Source organism: Anthonomus grandis, chromosome 8 (genome assembly GCF_022605725.1).
Source record: "Anthonomus grandis grandis chromosome 8, icAntGran1.3, whole genome shotgun sequence".
Taxonomy (NCBI): domain Eukaryota; kingdom Metazoa; phylum Arthropoda; class Insecta; order Coleoptera; family Curculionidae; genus Anthonomus; species Anthonomus grandis.
The window spans coordinates 9,337,990-9,364,751 of NC_065553.1; the positions used below are offsets into that span (position 1 = coordinate 9,337,990).

Sequence of the window (26,762 nt, forward strand, 5' to 3'; positions counted from 1 at the left end):
TGTGTCGTCAGAGCGGAACTAAAATGCAGGTCGTTGGTTTTGGCAGGAAATTTGAATTTTGGATAAGAGTATACATAGTCATCCACATAAGAGTCAGGAAATCAGAAATTATAATTATAAAGATAATTACAAAGAAAACATAATTATACAGATAGAGGCCATGACAAAACCAACAGGAAGTGGAATTCCGTTTTGTTTGTTTCTTAAAAGGGCTGATTGAAAAGGAGTCGGATATGGAATCTATGGATCTAGATAGAAAATGTCTTGCACTTTTTAAAGAATCGGTAGCATGTCCTTCCTTGGGCATTTTTTATTATTAATTTAAAATGTTTCACATACTCTGGAACTGGAAATGCAAAGCTGCGATATCAAAAATAATACCTATTATAATTAATAGCATAGATATAGCTAGATAATTGTTGTTATATCTATTACAAATTATTAATATCTAATAGAATTTATTTCGTTTAATGTATGAAAAATTTCGATATTTCCCCATAAGTTCTCTGTCTATATTTTCAGTTTTATTTCAAATATTTTTAGACTGCTCTCGTTTTCGCGAAGTCTTAATTTTCCTTAAATACAAAAGGCAATATTATTGTTTTTGTATATGGTGACTTTGTTTATAAAAAATCAATAAAAGCAAAACATTGAAATCGAAATTTTGTTTGCCAATAAAAGTTAAGTTACATATAGTATTTAAATATTAATCAATATATATTCAATAAACAAAGTATTTATTTTCTTACGTCCAAGCTTCACGTGTGGATTTATTGCAATGTTAATAAAGGCTGGAAGAAAGTTCTAGAAAATAAACACTAATTTTCAATGGTCATAAAAGCAACTGACCCTACGTTTTTCCAATAAAAGACTTCCAAGTTAAGAAGGTGCTTTTCTTGTAGTTGTTTTTTTGCTGTCTTCACATAAATACCAACGCTCATAGGATAAGATGCATTTATTGTTTAGCTATATAAATATATATATTCAGAATATTTCATATATAGATATATTGCAAAAAAGATTTGTGGCTAATTCACAAAAAAAATATTTGATTTTAATAAATTACCTTCAATTTTTAAGAAGCCTGTGTGAAATACTCTGATTAACAGCTGCCAATGCAAATTTTTTTCCAAAGAATTTAAAGCAGAAATTTCCCAATTCTAGCCATTGTAAGTGAAAGTTGCCAGAAACCAAGTGGAAAAATCTGGTTATTAGGAGTGAAGTAATGAATGAAATTATGTTTAAACATAATTTTTTGGAACCAATTTTGTAGAAATATGTTTTTAATACAAATTTTAGAGTTTCTACAAAAAGTCTAGTAGGTATTAAGGTTCTGAATATAAAGATTCTTTATAATGGGTATAAAAGCATAAACATAGAACAGAGAGAATAAATAATATTGTATTTTGAAAGAGAATATAAAAAGTACCTAGTTGTATGAGAAAAATTTAGAAATTCACATTTTTGTCTTCATACCTATATATTTGTATTCCTTCATTTTTTATTTTGGTATAGTATTATTAAAAATATTTTGTTGAAGCCACAATTGATTATGTAATATCCTGTATGTGTTTGCTTCTTGTTTTAACTACATATTTATGTACCATGTTTCTTATCTATATTTACAAATTTTGTGTCTAATAAAAATGTATAAAATAGCTTACATTTATCCAAGTGTCTTTATACTAAAGGTATTTATACTTTAAGTGGATCAATTGACTTAATAAAATCTATATTATTAGGATATTGACCTCCATTTCAATTAAAATAAGACATGTTTGCACCTTTTGCAAATTAATGTTAAATAAAAATTTATAAGTAATAAAACAACTAAATAACTATATATTCATATTTATTAAAAAAAAAATCATATTATTAAAAAAAAATGTATTACCTATTTAACTAATTTATAGAAACTAGGTTGACTCTATTTAATTATTTTATTCTAGTCTTTTAACTTATTTTGGGATATTAGCATTTGAATACTTTGAATAATCCTTTCACTATCCTGATTACTGTCATTAACAAATTCTACATCCCAAGGTCCAAAATCATCCAATCCACACTCCGATTCTACATCATCTACTCCTTTTGTAAAAATCCATCCTCTTTGCTTTCTAATATCTAAATCAGCAGATATTCTAATTGTGCTTAAATTTGTATAGTTTTCCTTAAACCACTTGATATCACTTTTCCGTCTAATATCACTAATAATCCAAACATCCTTATTTGGAGCTAAACTGCATGCTACCTTACAGAAAAATCCAGGGTCCTTTTTTCTCACTTCCTCACTCCAATTTATCATGTCTAGCCTATACGTTTCTTTATATGGGCTATCACTTAATAGTTCATTAAAATCCAAGTTGTGGTTCTCTGCATAAGATTTCTTTATGGGTGCCGAAATTCTTATGACACAGCACTTGTTTTCGCCCAGCACTGATTTCAGCTTTTCACAAATATAGTCCTTGCCAGATTTTCTTTTACCACTAAATAACAAGATGTGGGGCTTAGAACTCATTTTCTACTTTGTTTTATTGTTAACAGTAAAATCTATTGTGGTATGATTTTCTTTTCTACCTACTTTTATATGCTGGTCGTAATTGTGATGGTAATACGCAAGTGCTGGCGTCGATTTTAATATTTTTATATGATTTATTGTATTGCAAATTATGGTAATGCATTTAAACACGTCCTACGAATTTATATTCCCAGTAAAATACAAGGAATTTTAATTTTTACGAAAACATGAACAGTTAATTTAGAGGTTAGATTTTATGATGTATAAATGTAACAGCTGATAACATACGACCATTATCTGGTAATTGCCTTGTAGTAGCGCCATCAAGTGAACAAGAACAGAAACATACGACCAGATTTTAAGTCGAGTTCACAGGATGGCCAAATACGAATTGCAATTAGTCTTAATATTTCTTAGAATTGAATTTTTTAAATGGCAGGCAAACTGCTTCAATATTTTTACGAATCGCAAACTTCGTGGCAGGAAAATTGACTTTTCCGAAAATCGATAAGAAATAATAACATTTTTGACAACATATTTGAAAGGAAAAGTCAATATTTCCCTCCAACTTGATTGTTGCCTGGCAAGCGAAAATAACAGTAAGGAAATATTCATTTCTGTACTGTAACGAAATGTTATTTCTATACAGTAAACTTTAGAACATAAATGCAAACAGATTTTTTCCTAAACAATTTTATTTTTAAAATATATTACTTATTATTTGTTATATTTACTGTTATTTAACAATTGGTACAAGTATTGGAAACTGAGAGAACTTGGGAACTAATAGCATTATTTTGTTGAATATTTTCCAAACTAATAATTTTATTTGTATGACAATAACTAATATTGGGCGTTACTGCAGTATTAGAAATATTAGATTTGCTTTCTTGATTTTTTTCTGCTGTGAAAATTTTATTTGCCACTTCTTCCTTATTAGTAAGAGACTCTTCTATATATCCTTCAGCGACGTTTGTTGATTTCCATCCACCCAGTCTCTTTAAACTAGTAATATCTCCACCAGAATCAACAAGCATTGTGGCAGAAGACCGACAAAAACAAAACCAAACGTGGCCGGCATATTCTTTCGAGTTTGGCAAATTCAAATAACTGGCCACTATTTTAGGCATGTTTCTAAATTGATGAATTCCTACTACTTGTCTACAACCTTTTTCATTTTGGTACTTAAAAAAAAAACCGAGTGGTATTCATGTCTCTTGGTCTTAAAGAGACATACTTGCGGTATAGATTTAAGTACATTTCGTTTACTATAAATGATCTTGATGTATTGGTTTTTGAATCCGGTATGGTAACTAAAAGTTTAGATAGTAGGTCGTGAATATCTTGTACAGTCATTTTAACCAGCTCGTCTATTCTGCAAGCTCCGGAAATTCCAAATATTACCATAAATATAACAAATACAACAATAAATAAGCATGTAAAGAATCCAAATATAATATGAAGTTTTGTAAGTTACCTTAATCATTAAATATTCCTTATCTGGCGCTTCCTGAATAAATTTGTTTATTTCTTCTTTAGTTAAAATCTTGGATTTTTTTGGCTTATAGGCATGTGCTTTCCATTTCAGGAATGCCCGAAGTTTTGAATATTTATTTAGATATATCCACATCATGTCTAATTGCATGGGTTGCCTTCAGCATTAAATAATTGGCCCATAAAGTTGAAGATTTCATCTTGGAACCAAGCTCCAAGAAGTATGCCTGCATTACAACATTTTCCGAGAAAGAAGTTACATTTTTATTCGTACGGTAGTCCATGAAGCGGTTGTATGCATAGTTATACTTATTTCTAGATTTTACTGATAACAATTCCAATGATGCAGCATTCACTGCCTCCGTGAGTTCTGGGGGGCTTCCAGAAATGGAACAGTCATCATCACTCATCATTTTACACGTTACTTTGGCTTTTTAAAACGTTAAAAAATCAACACTTTGGAAAGATGCCACAAATAAACTTTTCACTCGTCAAGTTTGACAATTTAAAATTATGTACTTCGTTTCCGTAGTTACGAAACAATGTTTCATGGCTTCTTCTATTTAAGGGAAAAATAATAATGTTGATTTGAAATTTTTAACATGATTAGTAATAATTTACCTTAATTTTAATGATTCCCGATTTTCGAAAAAATAGTATGTAGACCTCGTAGGAAAAGCCACATTCCCGGACTCCGTATTGGCAATTTTTACGATCGCCCGGGAATGTTAAGCTTTTCCTACTAGGTATACAATATACTATTTCTTATGTTTATGATGTTTTAGCATCATTATAGTAATTATCTAAAGTTTCTGTTGTGAAAATATTAGTTCTGTAGTAGAAAGTAGAGACCTGTGTTAAATACAATTCCCTCTATCCTAACTTTAATAAGAATTTTAAGTTAATTAAGTTCAAGAATTTAAAACTTCTATAGCTATAGTGAAAACAGTGAGACAAATAGTAGCTTGCATGAACTCTTTAAGGCGTTTACTGAAAAATACAAGTACAATCCTCTTTTATTATAATTATCACATTTCCTATTAATTTAAGAATTCGTAAATTAATATCTCTCCTACACTTTTAACATTATTGAAAAAACCCATTATATGATTTTACTTATTTGCTTGAACGGCATTGTTAAAAACATATAATATTCTAATACAATAGAGATTTACATGCATTGATAATAATATTAAATGTGTCGATAGATGGTATTACCAAATTTATAACAATAAATTGCAGACGCAATAATATAGGCGAAAGTAAGTTACAAGTAATAAGAGTCGTTATTGCTCGAATGAGAAATTGGAAAAGTGTATGTTTGAAACCTTTTATTATCATATTATTTTAAAGCCTAAAGTAAACAATTTAACAAATAAGTGAAATTTGAATTTTCCCGCGCTAATTTGGCCACGCTTTTCTACTATTTTGATTGGTCTAATTACATACGTCAAACTGTCAAGTTAGTTACAATAGTTTCCGTTGCCAAGCGAGAGGACGCTAGCAGATTCGTCAGAAAAATTTCGATCAGTTTGTATGCAACCCCCACTTCTCTATATATTCAGAGAAATGACATTCTCTGATATATTTCTGTTTTGTGATTGATGTGTTTATGACTTATGTTCATAATATTTATTTTAATGACAATTCTTGTGTAAAATTTATAATGATTTCAGTGTAAAAGTAAAAGATTTTTAACTTAAAAACCTTATTTAACCATAATGAATATATTCAGATATATTCTCTCATTCTTTCAAACCTCTGAGCCTGAGTTGTCATTGGAGGAAGTTACAGAAATCTTATTAGAAAATGCAGCTTGTACAGAGGATCCCTTTAAAAGTGGTCTTCTGGAAACCCAACAACAATATGCGGATATGAAAAAAAATTTGTTTAATGTAGACTATAATTTCTCTACAGAAACTGGTACGATTTCTAGAAAAAATGGTGAAAACTATATTATTGATGATAAGTACGAATTTAAGGCAGATGGCATGGAGTGGCAAATAGGACAAAATGTATCCTATCACAAACTTGTGTCTGAAGGTAGGTACACATTTTTATTTGTTCATATATGTTTCCATTAAATAACTTCTCTTTTATAGGCAATATTGTAATTTACAACATAAATCCAATAGAAAATGGTTGGGATACAGTTGTACAAAAAGATTCTATTCTCTCTACTCGAATAATGATTTCTAAAGTTCAAACCAGAGATAAGAGGCTGCTCTTTTTAACTCCTGGTGATATTACAGTGGATTTAGATAAGGTTTCAACAGATTTTGTACCGTATGTTGGCGATTGGCTTCAATTGGATGTAAAATATCAAGTTAATGAGCAGAGCTTAGATCTAAGTGGCCAAGTCATTGAAGTGAATAAATTATCACCCATAAGACCTCACATTGAATCTGGCAAAATTTTGTCATGGGATGTGTCAAGCTGTACTGGATCTATAAGCAGTAAAGTAAGTTGGAATTACATATTAAAAGATATCAAAGTGTTACAAAATATTTGTAGTATAGGAGTTTATAAGCATTACAACAATTATTGCTGAGAATTTTCAAATCAAACAAAATATTAACATAACTCTAAAATCTATAGTAGAGTCAGAAATCAAAGATTTATGAAGAAGTCTAAATGTACAATGTTGTGGTGAAAATATGTATAACTATTTATTTGGGTGCTATATTTATATATATTTAAATAAATCCAATAATTTGGGAAATTTGGGATCATAATGCATTATGTCATAAAAATCAGATAAAAAATATGTAAAGTCTTTTTTTGTGTTTTTTAAAATATATATTCGTAAAAGATTTTTCTGCCAAGCTTAAAACATCAAAATATTGTGATATATTAAGATTGAAATCAATTTGTCTATTCTTCACCTTGCTTCTTGACAACTATAGTTTTTTGCTCAAGCAGTCATAATTTTTTCATAAGCTTAGAGTAAAAACAACAAACTTGCATTTTGTCAAGTACTTTATATGCAACTAATTTAAAAAAATGGTTGTTACTGACAATGTTTTATATTAGGCATACCTTTTTAAAAATGCTTTCCAAGAAAATCAAAAATTAAACTATGACACATTGGATACCTCTTATTACTACTTTAAGGAAAAGACAAATTTGTGTCTATCCCAATAATTTGACATTACATATAATCATCTCTTAAAGTTTGGTAGCATATTTTTGATATACCCTGTATATAGTGCTAACATCCAATTAGGTGGGTAACTGAACATTAAAAATACTATGTCTTATACACTCTATTACCAAGTATTACTTATAACATTTCTTCAGTTTTTTTATGTATCACTAAATATTTTTGATATACCTATATGGTATATTTTTCTTATTTATAGATCTTTTTTGATAAACAATCCTTGAGTTGTGGTTATTCCCCAGTAGTAGGAGATAAAGTTGTTACTGAAATCATTGAATCAGACCAAGGAAAGTGCACTTGGAGAGCTCTAAAGGTCATTCCTGATACTATGATGAAAAAAATGGAAAATATAAATGGACCAGAGAGTGTTAAGCTGAAGGAAAATCATCCAGGACTGGACATCTCAACATGCCAGATTACTTTTAATAAATTAGGAGAAACTCAAAAGCTTATTATCAGTATAACAAATACATCTGAGGATCTTTTTAAGCTTTTAAATGTGCAAATAAGCAGAGAGTGCAGTCAGTTAAGCTTTGTGAAAGAAAGTCCTAAAGACATTAATATTTTGCCTCAGGGAAACTTTGACCTGGTATTAAGTTGTACAGCAAAAACTATGGGATGCTCAAATGAACTTCTGGAGCTTCACTTTGATGGATTTACTATTGGAAGATATGTAAATATGGTAGTTAACCCATATAGGGTAGGAGAATACTATCAAAAAAATAATTCAAATATTAATTATAACAATTCTTATAAAAGTGATAAATTAATTGTAAGGTATTACTTGTTAATTTGATGTTTTGGTATAGCAGTAAAAAAATCTTTTTAGAGCTCCATACAACTCTGTTGTAAGATTTAAAGCTGTCAGAATGCCATCCTATGCTGTCCCTAAGAAACTATTAGAGCTACTTATAAAATATGATGGAACTAATGATATGACAGAACTTAGAGAAGAACTAAAAATATTTAAAAGATGTTTGTTTACTGACTTGGTAAGTGCAAAAATAGTATATATAGGAGGAAATAAAGATTGCCTTATATTATTTTCTTTTCTTCCTTGTAATCAACAAAATATTTTTAGACACCTATGAATTATGAAGACAAATTTCACACTCTTTTACATTTAGATGAGATATCAAATCTGTTATCTATTAGACAGTTTGACCAAGAAAGAGCATGTTTTATTAAAAATGGGGAGTTTTTAATGTTGGAAATTAATAATTTAGCAGAGAGAAGACCAAGTATAGTATTAGGTAAGCTGTGTGGCAAATTTTTAATTTTCAGGCATTAGGTAAGGATTTGTATTACAGGTGACAAAATTGTGGCAAGGGATCCTCTAGGAAAATCAAGTCATGAATATGAAGGCAATGTTTTGAAAGTCGGTGGTAAACATATTTATTTGAAATTTTCTTCAATGTTTCATGATGGTTATAATGGGGAGGATTATTCGGTAAGGGTAATTCCAGGTAAGATTCTAATTAATTGACTACTAATATATATGTTAAAAATATTCCTGTTATTTCATGAAGGTTATAGCAGGCCTAAGTACTACAAGCCTACAAGCTTTGACTAATTTTTTAGTTTTCTTATGAAAATGTAAATATCAAAAGGAGCAAACCAAAAAATACATATACTGTATTTACTGTTGCTACTAAAAAATACAAAACTATATGAAAATATCTACTAGATAATGTATAATTTAAAAAGTTGACAGCAGTATTCTATTAGAAAACTGAAGCAGGTTTTCACCATCACGGGTCTTTTTTTTTAAAGCGCCGCCTTATAACAGATCCAGAATCTTTCAGTAATATTTGAATGGAAAAAAATATTTTTCTGATTTTGCCATTTAGTATATCAAGTCTGTAAGTTTAAAATTATTTTGTATAACAATTTCACTTAAGAGTTGCTTGATCTGCAGATTTAGTGGTAAAAGTCATAAAAGTTTTTATTCAAATTAAGGCTAAATAAGCTGCTGCTTAGCCAAACACACGTTTTTCTAATATCTATTCCTTAAATACACAACTTCTAACAATATCAGTATATGAGATGACGATGCAATTTTGTGTGATACAGACTATATCAAAGGACTATGAGAAGTTCATAAAAACGGTTTAACTCTTTTTTCTTTCATTTTGTCAATTATTGTTGATATTAGAAATCAATTTATTTACTGCATCCTCGGAACTTCTCCGGTTTCAAAATCTCGTTTTTTACCAAAAAAAAATTCCAGTACTTTCAAGAAATCCTTCCCTCCTTTAGGTTTATTTGCCATTACTTTTTAATTTAATGCCTTTTCTATTTTTTAATTTTAAAAGCAACCGTTACCGAGTTTACACTTGATAACGGTTGGAGATACTTACCAACCGAAACGTCGTGTTACATTAAATAAATAAGACAATGCAAGTCCGACAAGATGTTTTCATTAAGCAGCTAGTTGTCTTTTTAACTATATTTTATAAAATATTTATATTAAGGCACCAGTAGATCTTTTTTACACATTCTTCTCATTTAAAAAATCCTTGACTCTCTTTTTAAAATTTGTATAATATAATTTGATATTATTTTAATAATGCCCCACTTGTACTATCGAGTCCGAAATAATTCGTGCGTTGCACCTTTTCGTATAACTTGTGATAATGGATGAATTTTTCGGTATCCTTTGTTCTTATTTCTTTGTCTTACTACTTTAACTACTATTAAATGTGTCATATAGAAGAGAGTTACGGGTAGTATTTTTATGTCATATAAAAAGTAAATAAACATTTTTATTTTCCACTGTAGATTGTTTTAACGAAAAAATGTAAAAAAATTTGAAATAAGTGGTTTTACAAATCAATAAAAAAAAAAAAATTAAATAAAATAATACACATCCGAAGGAGGCTTGCAATCTTACACTGAAAATACAAAACAAAACTGGTTCAAAATATCAGCTGTAGATTAAATTTTTCTTAATTTTTTCCCAAGGTCGCAGCTCCTATCGAAGGAAACATCACGCGATATTTCTCGCAGCAAGAAATCTGGGAAAAGAACTAATATTTCCCAACAAAATAGTAGAAAAAGAACCTCAAGTAAATTTCATCTACCAATGTTACTCAAAACACGCAGAAAATAATCGCAGAATTTTAATCAATAATCCCACTAGCCCTTTAACTCAAACGCCCGACAATCGCAATGTAACAAACACCGAAAATCTTACCAATAATGTTACTCCTATTACGCCGGAAAATTCAATGATTGAAAGTCTTTCAAGTTCAAAGACGATGAGTGCTTCTCAATTGATTCGAAAAGCCAGGGAAGCGAAGATGCGCAGTATTAGAGAAAGAAATAGCAGGAAAAGTACTAGCGGAAGCGAGACATCAGAATCGGATTCGGTTAATGGTAATGGAAGTAGATTTGTTCATGAAGACGGCAGGCTTGTTCAGGATATGCTTGACAAACATTTAAAATTAGAATGGTAAGGCACTTTAGTAAGGTCATTTTATTAAATGTCTGAAGTGACGTTTCAATGTGTACAATTTTTATAACGGAAAAACAAACAACAGGCCCTCTTTTGTAGTAGTGTTAATTTCATTTATTTGAAAGGGATTTAACTGTATAATGTGTATTCTAATTGACTAAAATTGAAATAAATATTTCTGAATACATTTTGTTTGCACCTAGATATAAAATACCTGTGTTGCATTATTTATTATTTTGTTTAAGTATATGCATATATTCATTCTTTAAAAATATTTATTACGTACGTATACTAAACTCAAACATAAAACGGTTGTTGAATTGATATGTAGCCCTTACAACTTACATAACGAACAAGTGAAAACTTTCTAGCAATTCCAGAAATTTTTAAAATGTATTTAGATTGATGCAAGCTATATGTTGTTTGTAAAGTGAAATATAATTTATGTGTTATATTCCTTTTATATTTTAAATTCTAAAATTTGGGCGCCAAATAAGGAAAAAATTGAAGTTATTTTTTTAGCTATTATATTTATTTTAACAAAAAATAAGTAGTTATTTTACTTTTTACTTATATATCTTGTATTTTCTATGTCCATATTTGTTTTCAAAGTATCAGCGCAAAATGCAGAATAGGTACAGAAATATGTCACAAATAAGGTGACTGATCTGAATGATCCATAAGTAATTAATGATTCATTGAATGCTCGAGACATTATAATGATTTGGCCATGGGATCATGTCATTTTCCTCTTCTAGAGAAAATAGTCAAGGGTACAGTTAAAAGGCTCTTAGGAGTTACATTACATACTTTGATAGTATCTTTTTAGTGTGGAAAGGAAGTGAGCAAAAGATATGTGCGCTGCCTTTTCTGGATCTTATAAGTAAACCTAACAATAAGTTTTCCTTTGAAATCTTTCGTAAACACACTAACACAAATAATTCCATCCAGTATTCTTCAGTGTGTCCTCGTGCAGCAAGTTTACAGCTTCCAATTCCCGTTTCTGCGGATTATTCAATTTTCCTCTATCAAAAGAAGCCTTATTTAAAGAAATCAGGCATACTGCTTTAAACAACGGTTTTCTTGTTTCACGTTAATAAATTATATTTCATATACAAGCTTAGATATACATAATCTAATTCATTAAGAAAGCAGATACCCGCATAATTGTTTAGATCTTTTTTAAATTTTGCAAATTTTTAATTTTTCACTAATTTGACAATAATATTTAAAAGCTTAATAATTTGAAAAAACAGTTGGTATAATAGAAAAAGCTTATCCTTTATTGAAATATTTACTTGATATATGAAATACTTCTATTATTCTTAGGCTTGATGATGCTCTAAATTGAGTGAAATTATGATTTGTGGTTTTGTCAAAAAACATACTTGAAAATTTACTTTATTAAATTTCTTTTATTTATTTATCATATAGCGGATATACCAGGTAAAAAAACCCAAAATGGTATCCACAATATAAACTAACATTAATCTAAATTTAAATAAATATTTACAATTGTTTTATTTTAAGTCGCAATATATACAAAGTCCTGTAACTAACAAATTTAAGTAACTTAACTTTAAAAAGGAAACGATTCTAGTTTCCTTTTTAAGAGTTGGAGATATACTAATGTATACAAAGGAATCTAAATTTTTATAATATTTACTGCTGCTTTTTGCTATTCTACATAATGGAGAATTTTGAAAGGAATTTGTCCTTTTAAAAGAAATTAAAAATAGTTTATTAATTCTTAGTTAGCTTAAGGAATGTTATAATTAAAAAGCGTTCAGATCACATTTAATAGCTTTATACAAAAATAAAAATCTGCTTATTAAAAAGTGTAATTATGTTAGAATTCGAATTAGATGTTCATCTAATTGATTATTACTAAATTTGGTTTTAATAGAAAGAAATTATAAAAATAGGTTTTGAATGCTGTCCAATTAATCAATGTAAACTGCAATAATGACAATATTGAAGTAATTAAAAAAATCCAATGATGCCACCATAATGTTATCTTCCAAGACTAAATCATCAAATTCAATGGCTTGAGAACTTGAAAATTTTTTACACACATGAATATTTCATAGATACAAATATTACAAAAATATGGTATCTATAGACTTTCGTTTATAAATATTGTTCTGTTCAAAACCTATTATTTCTTTTGACAAATTAAAGAAATAGTCATATACGATCTTTAAAAAAAAATCTACTATAGAAAAATTGTCAATTTGGTCTATAGTTTTTGACATCCTTTTTTGTTCCCCCTTTGGGTATTGGGATAATTATGGCATTTTTTCATTGCGTGGGAAACTCCACAATTTAAAGAATAATTATAGATATAAGTTACGGATTCAGAACTTCAATGCGATCGAGTCGCTCCCTCTTTTTCACCTGTAAAGATTTTAAAACATTTAAAACTTGAAAATGATTTTCAATATTACTATAAAAATGATCATTATTACATAAAAATGTTTATTTTTTCCTATTATTATTCTATTCCATTAGCTTTTAATAACGTTTTAAAACTTATTACTAATCATCAATATTTCAGAGAATTTCAGTTTTCCTTCTTAATTTTTCTTTAAATTCTTTTCCTCCATCAAAGTTTCTGTTGTTGTATAATACAAGGATTCAAACCCGGTCATCAGAATATAAAAGATAGAATCCCAGATAAAAAAGTAGGTACTTAAATGGATTCGGATAACAGAGTCATCGAATACTACATAATTCTGGATTGATTATGATTATGCCAATGTATCTAATAGTCTAATACAGTTAAAATATATCAAAATAGTCCTTTTCAAATCCATGCCCTAATATTTAGTTTTACATTTTTGGCATTTGGTATTTTAAGTTGACACAAAGAAATTATCTCTATTGTATTAAATAAGGTTGGGACATATATTATTTATTGTTTTCTACTAATTTAATATCTCTATGTTGTGTTCTTTCTTTATTGTACATTAAACATGTGGGCCAACAAAACGTTTATTGCTTTATTGTTTTCATCTATCTCTTTTATTATTATTTTATTGTAAATGTTTTGTGATAAACGGCATCTATTTACTGTTTCCAATTCTTTTAGGTATAATCGCCATCTAAACTGCAAACAAAAAGACGCAGTAATCAATATTTTAAAAGGAATATCACGACCATTACCGTATATTATTTTTGGGCCACCTGGCACAGGAAAAACTGTTACTGTAATTGAGGCTATTTTACAAATTATCAGGTTAATTCCTAATTGTAGATTACTGGTAACTGCGCCGTCTAATAGCGCTGCCGATCTATTAGCCTTAAGACTTATTGGTGAGTTTTTAAAAATATATTTTTGGTTCGTTTTAACAAAGTAAGTCAGGTTCATTTGAAAAATATTTTTATTAGATTTTGGTGTATTAAAACCAGGAGATTTGGTACGGTTAGTATCGATAAATTACGCGATCGGTGATAGGATTCCACCAAAGTTAGTACCTTATTGTGCTACTGGAAGTATTGCAAAAGAAAGCACTGCTGACGAAAACATTATTGGACAAAACGGAATGACTTTTGGTAAGTAATAACTTTGAAATATTTAATTAAGTTATTTAATTTAAAGTTGTCGAGGGATCGATTAACTTCTAAGTGGGCATCGTTTTATCAAAGTTGAGCTATGTATTTCTTCCTGATATTTATAAGTAACTGTTTAGCTCTTTTAGGTACTTAAAGTAATTTTTATCTTGAAAAGTTAGTAGGGTAAAAAGTACGTACAGAGTGACATAATTTATGTCACCTGTCAAGAAAAAAAATGTTGTATATGTTTTTGAACTGTTTGAATATTATATTTTAGAGTCTGATGATGGCAAGAACACTTGCCGAAATGCATCACTCCTGAAATTAGAGGATTAGCGTTTTATTTGTGGAGAAAAGACTTCCCCTACTAACTTTTTAATTTTATATTGACTCCACTTCAGAATGGACTTCTTCCTTAATATAATTTTTATCTGTTCCAGACGTTTTTACTAATTTTCGATTTTGTTTCACGTATTTGTCACATTTATTTTCATTTGCTAAGCTAATTCAATTTCGAACTTCGAATTTCGACTATTACGAAATTTATTGAATCTGAATATAGTAAAGAGAAATAATAATGAGTTTTAAATTAATTTAGTTTTTTAATTCTCCTTATTGCTTTAGTTGTGTGGAAGTGGAATATTGCAACTGAACATAATAATAGTAATTAGTCATTGAACAATATTTGATGGTGAAATATTGTGTACTAAATGACATATTTATGGTTATCAAATTTTTAATTTTTCTTTGTAATTTCGGTGTAGCATTTTAAATTTAATAAATAAATAGATAACTTTTATAATGCCTAATTTAAAAACTTTCATTCCATCTTGTTGTATGACATTGTTTCTTTTTGTTTGGGCTTCTTAGGTAAATTTATAGAAAGGTATTCTTCAGGGTGGAGTCAAAACCATCTTATACTCCACTGTAGGTTTTTTTTTCTAAAAGAAAATATCTAAAAAGATTATAAAATAAGATTAAAAATAAAAATAAAAGATAAAGGACAAAACTTACGTCACTCTCATTACATTACAAGAGACAATAGGGGCACTAATATCTAATTAAATTACACACAATCTATCACACATATGTGATGTTATCATTAAGTGTTTTAATTAGATATTAGTGCCCCTATTCTCTTTTGTAATGTAATGAGAGTGACGTAAGTTTTGTCCTTTGTTATCTTTTATTTTTAACCCTATTTTATAATCTTTTTAGATATTTACAAGACTGCTCTTTCAAAAAAAAAAAATCAGTAGAGATTTGGTTTTTTTTTATTTTCTTACCCTTAATAAACGTATGGAAGCTTACATACCATAGTTTATTTAACACTCTATTAGCATAATTCCCAGTTAGAGATTTAAAAAAAAATCTAGTGATTGGTAATTTATTTTACTGACTATAGTTAACGCATGTTTTAAAACAATATCTCTTAGATTGCAGCAGGGCAGTATTGGGTCGTCACAAGATCACCGTCTCAACCTGTAACAGTGTTGGAGTGCTCCATATGATGAACTTTCCACGTGGACATTTCACGCACATTTTCGTAGACGAAGCGGGCCAGGGCTCCGAACCGGAAGTAATAATTCCTCTGTCTTTCTTGGATAAAGTTAACGGTCAAGTGGTTTTGGCTGGCGATCCTATGCAGTTAGGCCCAGTAATATGTTCTAAAATCTCATTGGAAACTGGCCTTAGCGAGTCGCTACTTGAAAGGCTAACAAATCGGTTTCCGTATGCTAGGGATGTGCAAGGGTTTCCCGATAGTGAGGGTTACGATCCGAGGCTTGTGACTAAACTACTTCACAACTATAGAAGTTTGGGACTTATTTTGAGTTTGTTTAGCGAGATGTTTTACCACGGAGAACTCATTCCTACTGTAAGTTAATAAAATTAAGCTAAAGAATTAGAACATCTAGAATAGGCTTTTTATTAGTATTAAAATTAGGCAAAATATTTACTTTTGAATGTTTGAACATTTAAAATTAAGCTTACTTATTCTTTTTCAGATATCGAGCACTCACAGTCCAGAATCACTTCTACTTAAATCTTTAGCGTCAATTTTGCCTAAAACAAAAGACGGTTCTGTGCCCTCAATTGTTTTTCATGGTATTGAGGGAGAAAACTATCAGACCGCCGATTCGCCTTCTTGGTAAAAATTACTGAAATAAACCTTGAAGGTCAAAAATTAATTAACTTTCCCTATAGGTACAACCCCCATGAAGCTGCTCAAGTATTTTACTATATTAATGAGTGTTACAGGCTTGGATTGAATGCTAGTAACATCGGTATTATTACCCCTTACACAAAACAGGTATGTAAGATTATTTTAAAATTTAAGGTGAAAATATCGTCTAGATAATACGTCTATCTTCTATGTGATTAGGAGGCACAAAGTTAGTTCGTTCGAACAATTCCAAAAATTTGGAATTGGTACGACTGTAGTTTGCTTTCTTTAAATAATAATAAAATTTAATTTTTTGCCTCAATTTAAAATATCCAAAATATTACGGTTTACAAAATAATAGTATGTAAAAATAATAAAAAGAAAATACGTTTTGTTGAAATTTTTATTGACAAAAATATGACGTAAAAAGCGTGTAATCTTTATCATAAAAAAATAAGAAAATCGATTTTATGGGTTAATAAAAATCCATGGAAATTACTATGTTAATAATGGTGTATTTATCGTTGGTCAAATCGATGGTAAGTTATGTTTTAGTTATATCAGAAAACCCGTGTACAAATTTCATGAAATCCTTATGTGTAGCTCAAAAATATATCCTCAAAATCATGTATTTTAAAAACAGAAGGCATCCAATAGAATTATTATTTAAAGAAACCAAAATACTCTTTATAGAAAAAATTGGATAAAAAAAACAGTGATAACTATTATCTTAATATTATAATTGAAAAAAATAATCTTATAGTATTTATCCGTAGCGTAGTATTATTATCTTTGTAGTTTTACATATGTGATGTCATTGAATAATGGGAGCATATACAGACATTTAATGTCCATTGCTTTATAACTGTATTATAGAACCAAATAGTGTGGAAAAATAATAAAAATAAAAGAAAGCGTTAAATATGAGTCACACGAAGGATTTCGAAATGTTACCCCGTTGAAACAAATAAACTCGGTTACACACTAATTCATTCATAAGGAAAATATATAGTAATAAGGTGATGCAACCCATTGATAAGATTGCATGCAACCTTTTGGCTCATTGAGTCATACCCAGACAGCACAATTCTATCAAAAGATTTCCTCTTTTTTGAAATACGATCAAAATCCATGCATCAGAACTTTTTATCCAGGATTTTCGAAATCATGTCGAAGGGGAGAGTCTCAGATAACTTGGGTCAGAATTCCACTTCTAGTACTCAGATGGATTTGATTTTTATTTTAAAAGATTCTTTGAAGTATTCTAGGCTTGAGCTAAGTCGTGAATTTGAATTCACAGGTGTAACTGTTAACGCGATTTTCTATTCACTGTGAATACAACCTGTGAACGTGAATTCACGATTGAGCGCCGGTGGGCGAGTTTGCTTATCGTGTAGCTTAATATCATGGCAGTGAATTCGCATAATAATAAGAAAAGTATTACTATTCTGTGTTTATTGTTTAAAGGATAGTTCATACCCAGATACAAATATTAAGGAGGCTAAAAGTAAATAAAAATTGGAGACAATATCATTGACAATGACAACAATGATTCGTTGTTCTCACATTTGAAAAAATATATATTTTCATAGACATGAAATATCCTAATAAGAAATAATTGTCTTTAAAAGTTTAATTATTATATATAATATAATATATAAGTTTAATTATTATATATAAGTTATTAAATAATGATAAAATACAAACATATTTTAATATTCGACCTTCCTCAGAAATAGATAAATTAAAATATTCTATCATAATAAGAATCCAGTAAAAAAAAACTAAATAAGCATGACAATATAAAATATAATATATGTACAATAAAAATTATATATAAAAAATTATTTTTCTCTCGTTTTTCCCCACAAACGAGAGAGACGGATAGACGATCGGAGTAGGATAGTCTGTTTAACGACGGCCAATCGCTGATGAATGAATTACTTCTTTCGATTAATTTCAACGCGCATTCGTTTGTCTGAAATTTTAACATTTCACAGTTTATTTTTAAGTTGTTATTAAATCGTCAATGTGATTTTTTATTCACAGTGAATGATTCACAGGTAGTGAAATTTTGCTCAACCCTAGAGTATTCTGAAGCTTTCATTGAATTGAAAAATTCATAAAAATGTATTTTTACATTTTATAAAAAATTGATTGTATGTATGGATTTTTATGAATTAATCATAACGTATACTTTTGATGTACTATTGTTGGGGAGTTTAGTCCAATGGTTCCAATTTAGTGTGACACTCAACAAAATAGTTTTATCACTAACCAAAAATCTTTAATTTAATACTCGACACGTGTTTCGCAATATAGAGTGAAAATGCCCATGAAACATACTTCTTCGGAGAAAAATACTTTACATTCATAGACATTGAACTGCATTTTTTAAGTGATATTTCTTTTACAATTTGCAATAAACAAATATTTACTTAGATACTCTTAGAAATATTTACTTAAATATTTAGTTAGATACTCTCATTATTTTTGGTTGTTTGAATTTAAGAAGAGGGACTAGTTTTTTTACTTTTAATTTTTCAATTAATTAATAAATTTTAATTGTGTACATTGAACATATACGTATCAACGATGGTTGGTCAATATTGTCTACTATTGAAGTTGTATATATTTTTAATAAATAAAGAAAATTTTCAACAATCAACTTTTCAAAGGTTTCCAATACTTTTTATAGGTACACGCAAGTCACATAGGTGCTTGTACTATACGACAATAGATTTTTAAATTATAATGACTTTTTGGAGATATATTCATTCTTACTATTATACGTTTAAATCCAGGTATCCAAACTTTTAACATATTTTATCGTATTGAAAGGATTCCTAAACCCATATTCATAATTTTTTACATAAATAAAACTCATTTGTTTAAATGAGTTCTTATTCAATATTTTTTCCCTAGGTCATGGAGATAAGATCACTGTTACGCGAAGCAGAATTGGACATTCCGAAATGTGGAACTGTAGAAGAGTTCCAAGGGCAAGAGTTTGACATTATTTTCCTATCAACAGTCAGATCATCAAGTGACTATGTAGCTCATGACCTGACGCACAGTTTGGGGTTCGTGTCAAGTCCGCACAGGCTTAACGTAGCAATATCGCGTCCAAAGGCTTTATTAATAATAATTGGCAATCCCGCTTTATTGTGTCAGGATACTTACTGGAGAACGGTGATCAACTATTGTGTGGATAAGGGTGCGTACATGGGATGTAACTTTTAAGAATTAAAATAAATTTTAAGTGTAAGTGTTTAAAGTGTTTTGTTGATATTTAGTTTTTTATGAAATATAAATGATCTAATTTAAGCAGACATATACAACTTTTTTTTTAAATGTAACTGTGTGATGAGTACAAGGTGGTGGTTCATTTAATTTCAGACAGTTTTATAATTAGAAAAACAGATGGTGAAATTAATTTTTGACCTAGACTACAATTTTATTAGAAATCAAATATTTACTTTATCCCATAACTTAATTTAATTAACTCTTAAACTACTATTTAAACAAACCATGTATGAAATAAAACAGAAGTATTCAGAAGGTATTTGAAAGCAATATATTTTAATTTCATAAAAAATAAAAATAAGAAAGTTATATAAGATAAAATAGCGTTTTCTTAATATTAAGTCAAGTTACATATATAGTTAGTATAAGTGTATTACAGTTATTTAAACAATATAGAATAAAGTAATGATAGTGTAGGTTTTGGTAAACATTAATCTACTATAATAAATTTGCAATGTTAGAACAAAGACTAACTTTGCAAAACGGTTTTAAATATTTTTAATTTCATCTGATAATTTGGCAAAAAGACGAAGTGCCAGAAAGTAAAATCTATCTCGAAATCTCTTCTTTAGTTGACACCTGCGCATTAAATTGTACCATAAAACAAGTATGGTCAAATCATATTGAAGTAAAGACTGTATTAATCCAAAATATATTATTCTTAATAAATCCTTGTTTCAAATATTTTTAAGATGTTTAAGTTTAAACATTTTTGCTGTGTAAATTTCTCTTACATGCCAGAGGCGGTCGAGTGGTATACGGTATCGAATGGCTTAGTTAGATCTAGAAATATTCCCAAAGCTCGTTTTTTTAAAACAATAAGCGTATTTTCTGAAGTCCTTGTCTAAAATAAGATTGCCTATTTGAATGAATTACGCAAACTGTCATAAAAATTATATTTTATGACAATGAAGGACAACGAATTATAAATAAATGCACCTCTACAACCATTTATGACGAGCGATTCTAGAATAATAACTACTAGGGTCATCATGTTGAGATCGTTTATTTGTTTTTTTTTTAAGTAGTCATTTCTGGTTTGCGAAGAATTAGTAATTTTGGGTTAAAAACAGTAACATTTTTTGGTGCGTCAATGTTCTTTCTAAGAAAAGAAGGTTCAAATTAAGATGTGCCCAATAATTCTTTACCCTACATTTATCGACCATGGGTGCTGATATTTTACATTTTTTTACTATCATGAATTTTTTGCACTCCCTTACTTGACTTGTGAAACCACATTTGTCGCAAAACCACACATTTAAAGAGTTTCTATTTATTCAATTTAAAAAAATACTATATATATTGGATTATTAAAATCATCTCAGGCAATGTTCCTTAAATGATTCTTTAGAAATGTTCCTGGAATTTTTACTCTAAATTAATATACTTTGAATAAGCCAGAAATGTTTAAATACATAATTTATATATGAGTTCAGAAAATTTGAGGGAATATGTTATATGAATAACAATGTTGAATGAAGCTGTAAACAAATCAAGCAATATATTAAACTGTGAGAACAAATTAATGTCAAGAAATTAGTTATCAGTAAAATGTGTGCCGTTTCAAAATCGTAAACCTTTAATGCTTATCATAATCATTACCTGCTAAAACAAGCACTCACTGTACTTTTACAGTTAAAATGAGTGAGCTGTTGAGAAAGTGGTCAAGGTCAGAAATGGTCACCATTTCTTTACCTCTTAAACACCAAGTAACTAAAAACTTTTTTTAAATGCTGCCAGATATTCCATTTCTGGTTTCCATCATTTACTTTCTCATTGCTATTCTTGTACTTTTGTTTACATTCCTATTCTTGTCATTGTTTGTTTTATCTTCCTACCTCTTCTGTATAAGATATTTTTATATGTAATTACACTAAATGCTTAATGTACTTATTTTACTTTTCTGGGATAAATTGTAATTAACTGAATAATCAATAATATGTTACAGGAAACTTCTGTTTTCCTTAATAAAGACTACTTCCAATAAATTGTTGTTTTTTACTATTTCTTGCCTCCGCGTAGAATTTGAATACCCCTTGTATTTAACTAGCCACTTAACATAACAAACGCTTTATTTTCCAAAAATATTTTTATCGACGCGAGTATAAACGTACCCCCCAAAAACTACATTTTAAAAATAACTCGAAACACTTAACAGTGCAGGCAATAGGTATCTATAAATAAAACTATGGGTCGTTTTCGAAGTCCGTAGCATCGCACACATAACTCGGGGAATAAAATTTAATAAAAAAATAATAGTTTAAAAAAAAATTTGACCAAAAATAAGCGGAATGAAGACGGCTCCAAACGCAGGATTTCCGAAATTAGTTGTCCGGACCTTAAAGGACATTGGCGTTTTGGGATTCAAGTAAGTATATTTTATTAAAAAATATTTTTGGTTCATATATATTTTTTTAATTTCAGTAAAAGACGTAATATTTTTGGTATGAACCCACTTTTGATATCTGTGGGGTTAATTTTATTCACCTTATATTTGGCTTCAAAATTGCGAAAGGTGGTCTGGTCCTACATAGAGGATTCTTTAGCCAAACAGCTTCTTTTGGAATTCATAGCCACTTTAGAGTTATGTGCCGCATGCTACGAACTAATAATAGGTAATTAATAATTTACTCTAAATAAGTGTTTCCTATTAGTAAAAATACAGAATTATTTAATTTTTTGTATGGCTCTTTACTAGCTATATATTTACTCAAGAGCCCTTTTTGTATTATCCCTATATGTTTAATTTTAAAGATAATAAAGTAGACGGGGAAAATGTAGACCTAAAAAAATACTTAAAATGTCATGTTGAGATCTCACATTTGCCCTTTCTTAAAGTGGTGTCTTCAAGAAAAATTTGGTAATTAATTGTTGGTTTATAGAGACTTAAAATTAATTAAAATTAAATATTTTTAATATAGTATATTGTAGTTGCCGATAATTGGGGTGTAGGCGCTTACGCTCTATTTCTACTTTTATTAACGATATGGTGGTCAAACATATGGGGCGATGCTTCCGCGTGTCCCTACTCTCCCATGGAGGAGGCTTTTTTGGGGCTCAGGACTTGGAAATCGACACTTAACGTTATTGGGGTCCAATTGCTTGCTGCCATTTTAACTTTTAGGTAAGAAGCATTAACTGATTATTTTTTTAATATTTTAAGTTATAAATAGAGTAAATCCAAATACATAAAAAAATTTACATATTGCAAAAAAATCGTTTATCTTGTTCGCACATTCTTATTAATATCTGATGCATATGATCAAGGATGTGAGGTACATCATTTCATCCAATGTGATAATGCCTTTTCTTTTAACATCCTACCTCTAGGGGATTAAACATTTGACGTCAAACGTAGTGATTTTATTCTCACATCAAGCGTTACCAAAATTACAACATAATTTAGTAATTTTAGTCAAATTTTAAATTTGTATTTTTATTTTGTAATTTATATTACAATTGCTGTTCTCTTAGCTTAAAGCCAAGCTTCGCCATAGTTCACCTCTCTCATTTGATATAAAAAATTATAATTCAGCCATTATCTTCTTCGGTTAAATTGGTTTTTATTGCAGTTCTTTTATTTTATAAAAGATGTCTCTTATTTATTGGTGACCCTCCTGAAAGCAATATAGCATGTTATAATAATTATAGGCAAGAATCCTTAGTTAATTAGTTTTAATAACTTAATTGTGTATAATAAGTCTCAGGTTCCCTGCAAAATTAGTCTTAATATAAGATATCTAGGATTTTTTAAGATGACTCGACGTATTGTAATATTACGTTAATAATTAAGACTCACAAATTAAATAATAATTTCAGTGTTATGATGCAGCATATTGTTAGGATTATTATAAAAATTAACATGTATACGATATTTTTTGAGTTCGACTACATTATATGCGTTATATTATAATTCTACTGATGGTAAATCATGTGAAGTGTAAATTGTGAGTCAAAAAGAAGCTGCAGAAAAAATGCTGGAAATTAGCAATAAAAAGTTGAAGCTCGATGTCGGCCAGAATATTGCAATTGAAGTTGCTAAAGTAGATAGAGAGAGGGTGATACTAAATACCACCAACGGAGTTTATCAAATTGGTACTACCGCACATGGCTTGTTAAATCGATGGTTTCCCAGGTTGCAGAGATAAAATTTCTCACTACCAAACCAATAGAATAATTATAATTCCAGAAGCAAAAAAAAATTCCTTAGGATCAGCTTCAAGATTATTTTAAAAATTCAAAGGACACAGATTTAAAAAGTTCACAGCAATAAACGTTTATGCCTTAAGGGCCAAATTATGGACCGGCTGGTAAAGTGTCTGGAAAAGTTATCCTGCTGGTAACATTAAAAATTTAATTATGAACTTCTTGTTTGTCTTACCAGCGGGATAACTCTTGCTTACCAGTAGAATAAGTTAACAACAGGAAAAAGCAGCGTATAAAAGGTTTACCAGGAAATTTATAACCTCAAATTTTTCAAAAAGTTGGAGCTTGCATAGTTTTGCAAGAAGTTTGGGTATAATATTCTAAATTTTGTTCTTAATCTGTATGAGTATTTTGTTATTTTTCATCTGGTTAAATGTCTCTTTATTTAATATGATAATGCCTGACTTAAGGTTACACCCTTCCTACACCTATCCCTCTTCGCTGGTTATGCCACTGTTATATGACTGAGAAATGAAAAGAAAACACACATCTAATTGTTGAGCTAAAATTTGAGCCACCATATTTTGTCACTTACTATAATCATCATATCTTGAAGGCAGTCCCTCAACACTCAGTGTTATTAAATTATAAATTATTTCCTCATAGGTGGTAAGAGGTGTTATGGTTGCACCGCCACTAGTTTTAAATATTTCCTGTTTGTTCTTGGCTACTTTTTTCTTAGATCTCTTTTTATACCTTCATACTTTGTTCGAAGATTATTCAGGGTTCGAACCAACCCTGACAAAGGGTTTTTTACATTAAACTCTGCTGTAAAATTTTCCCAGGCCTGATCTTTTTCTTTCCAAGATGTTGCATCAGTCTTTTTTTTATTCAATTGTACCTGCATATTGACTTACTAAATTACAGAGCAAAATAACTTCTTTTTCAGAAAAGTTTACCGACCTCTTTTTTTATCAGGTTATTGAGATATCCTCTAAAAAAATAATTTATTAAAATTCTACCAAATTCACAGCACAGTATACAGTTTCTAAAAAGCTGTGTACTGTGATTCACTGGCAAATGCCTGGTATAGCAAAAATGCAAATACGTATTAATACTACTAGTACTAACAGAAAGAATATCGGATTTGGCACAAAACAAGTATACAAGTACCTTTAACTATTATCACAAATTCAAAACCAAACACTTCCATTATTTTTGTTTATTTTATTTATCTTCTCAGGACCGGATATTCATAACCCTAATCTTTATTTTTTTCTTAAGATTGTTATACCGGCCACAACAATTATGTTGTTGCCAAACTGTTAACCTTCTGCTACTTAACAGGTTAAAATTTGGTTCATAATTCCTCCTACAGCTATTGGTAGGTTTACCGAGAGGATAGAATTTATCTGCTTGATAACACACAGGAACTTTACCAGCTGGTCCGTAATTTTGCTCTAAAGCAAATAAAAATTCATATTATGTCAAAATAAATAAGTGTAAGATCTAAAGTTTGTGAATTGAATGGTTTAACCCTTGATATGGTTAGATTTTCTTGCCCATTTATTGTGCCATTTTTAGTACATATTTTCAATTTTTGTCTAGAAGAATCAATTTTTCCACCTCAATGGAAAAAAGCTATTGTAAATGCAGTTATGTTAAAAAATTCGAGAACTGGGTAATTTTCACAATATGCCTAACAAAATTCAGGCATATCATTAAATTGGCTGAAATTATTAGTCAAATTGTGAGATTCTTAATTATTACTGTCGATGAACAATAGACCTAGTCACATTGAAAGAGCCTAGACGCATTAATAAGACAAGTTACATTGAGCTCGCATATCCATAATATGTCAAATTTCCAGGTACGTACAACTTCTTTGGGCAGTAGAACTAGCAGAAACCCACCAAGATAAAGCATACGAAGATTGTTCGGCGGATTTGCAAATTGACATGGTGCTTGGCGCGATAGTCGAATGTGCGCTCACGTGCATGTGTAGGGTCGTTTCAAAAATTCTAGCTGAAAAATCATTTAGGTTCAGCTGGTTCGTTGACGCTTTCTTTTCCACCGCTATGGTTGTCTTAGGTAAGTTATTCGATTTCAAAAATTATCAATTAAAACGATTATCTTTCAGCTTTTAACTTAACTGGAGGTTATTTTAATCCAGCACTGGCGACTTCGCTCAAGTTTGGTTGCGCTGGCAACACCGTTCTAGAGCATATAGTGGTCTACTGGGTGGGCGCATGCACTGGAGCTTTGCTGTCTTGCATTATTTTTGAATCGAATGCTGTTCAGAATTTTATTAAAAGGGAGGTTAAGGAAGAATGAATTGAAAAAATATATAAAAATAATGTGTTCAATTAAATTAAAGAACCTTGACAGTGTTCGACTTTTTGGTTTTTTATACTGTTACAACAGGTGTTTATAACATTGTGTTCATATTAATAAAAAATTCAAAATGTTTTAACGAAGTGTATGTAATTAAGGATAGTTGTTATTTTTTGCTTCCGATATGTTGTTGATTCGAGAATTGTTATCGAAATTATTAAATTCATGATTTATTTTTTTAAATACGTGTATTATTTTCCGACCAAAATCGTCAAAAATTTCCATTGTTGCATCCACAGAAAATGGCTGGTAAACCTACAGGCTGAAGAACTCAATAGTTTTCAATTTTTTTTTTGTCTTGTTTTGTTTATTTTTCAATTAATTTTTTGTGGAGGTAATGGTATCATGTAAAAAAATTAACTTTCCAGAGGGTAATTGGTAAATAAAATAAAACCACCAAAAAAATTATAAAAAAAATTTACTTTTTGATCATTTTTATTAAGCTTATCAATAATCGTAATAAAACTGGAAATATTCATCTGAAATTTTCATGACTGCATATGAAGATTTTAAGCTAATGCAGGAGAGTAATTGTTAACAAATTAAACGTGGTAGAACCTTCAAA

The 26,762-nt window shown here is 29.3% G+C and overlaps 3 protein-coding genes across 3 annotated transcripts; 2 read left to right on the forward strand and 1 right to left on the reverse strand.

Moving 5' to 3' along the window:
* Window positions 1–1,835: 1,835 nt before the first annotated feature.
* Window positions 1,836–2,792, reverse strand: LOC126739216 (phosphomevalonate kinase). Its single transcript, XM_050444795.1, has one exon. It carries the CDS (start codon window positions 2,516–2,518, stop codon window positions 1,946–1,948), a length of 573 nt encoding a protein of 190 aa, XP_050300752.1. The 5' UTR covers window positions 2,519–2,792; the 3' UTR covers window positions 1,836–1,945.
* A 2,815-nt stretch (window positions 2,793–5,607) lies between these two features.
* On the forward strand, window positions 5,608–19,683 carry LOC126739211 (probable RNA helicase armi). The gene is made up of 13 exons (XM_050444788.1): window positions 5,608–6,055; window positions 6,115–6,473; window positions 7,375–7,952; window positions 8,005–8,167; window positions 8,257–8,428; window positions 8,486–8,641; window positions 10,140–10,629; window positions 13,724–13,947; window positions 14,023–14,187; window positions 15,624–16,063; window positions 16,194–16,336; window positions 16,393–16,498; window positions 19,277–19,683. Exons 1-13 carry the CDS (start codon window positions 5,734–5,736, stop codon window positions 19,592–19,594), a joined length of 3,636 nt encoding a protein of 1,211 aa, XP_050300745.1. The 5' UTR covers window positions 5,608–5,733; the 3' UTR covers window positions 19,595–19,683.
* Window positions 19,684–21,823: 2,140 nt separating this feature from the next.
* On the forward strand, window positions 21,824–26,380 carry LOC126739215 (aquaporin-11). Its single transcript, XM_050444794.1, has 5 exons — window positions 21,824–22,025; window positions 22,082–22,272; window positions 22,589–22,781; window positions 25,674–25,894; window positions 25,944–26,380. Exons 1-5 carry the CDS (start codon window positions 21,949–21,951, stop codon window positions 26,135–26,137), a joined length of 876 nt encoding a protein of 291 aa, XP_050300751.1. The 5' UTR covers window positions 21,824–21,948; the 3' UTR covers window positions 26,138–26,380.
* The last annotated feature ends 382 nt before the right edge of the window (window positions 26,381–26,762 follow it).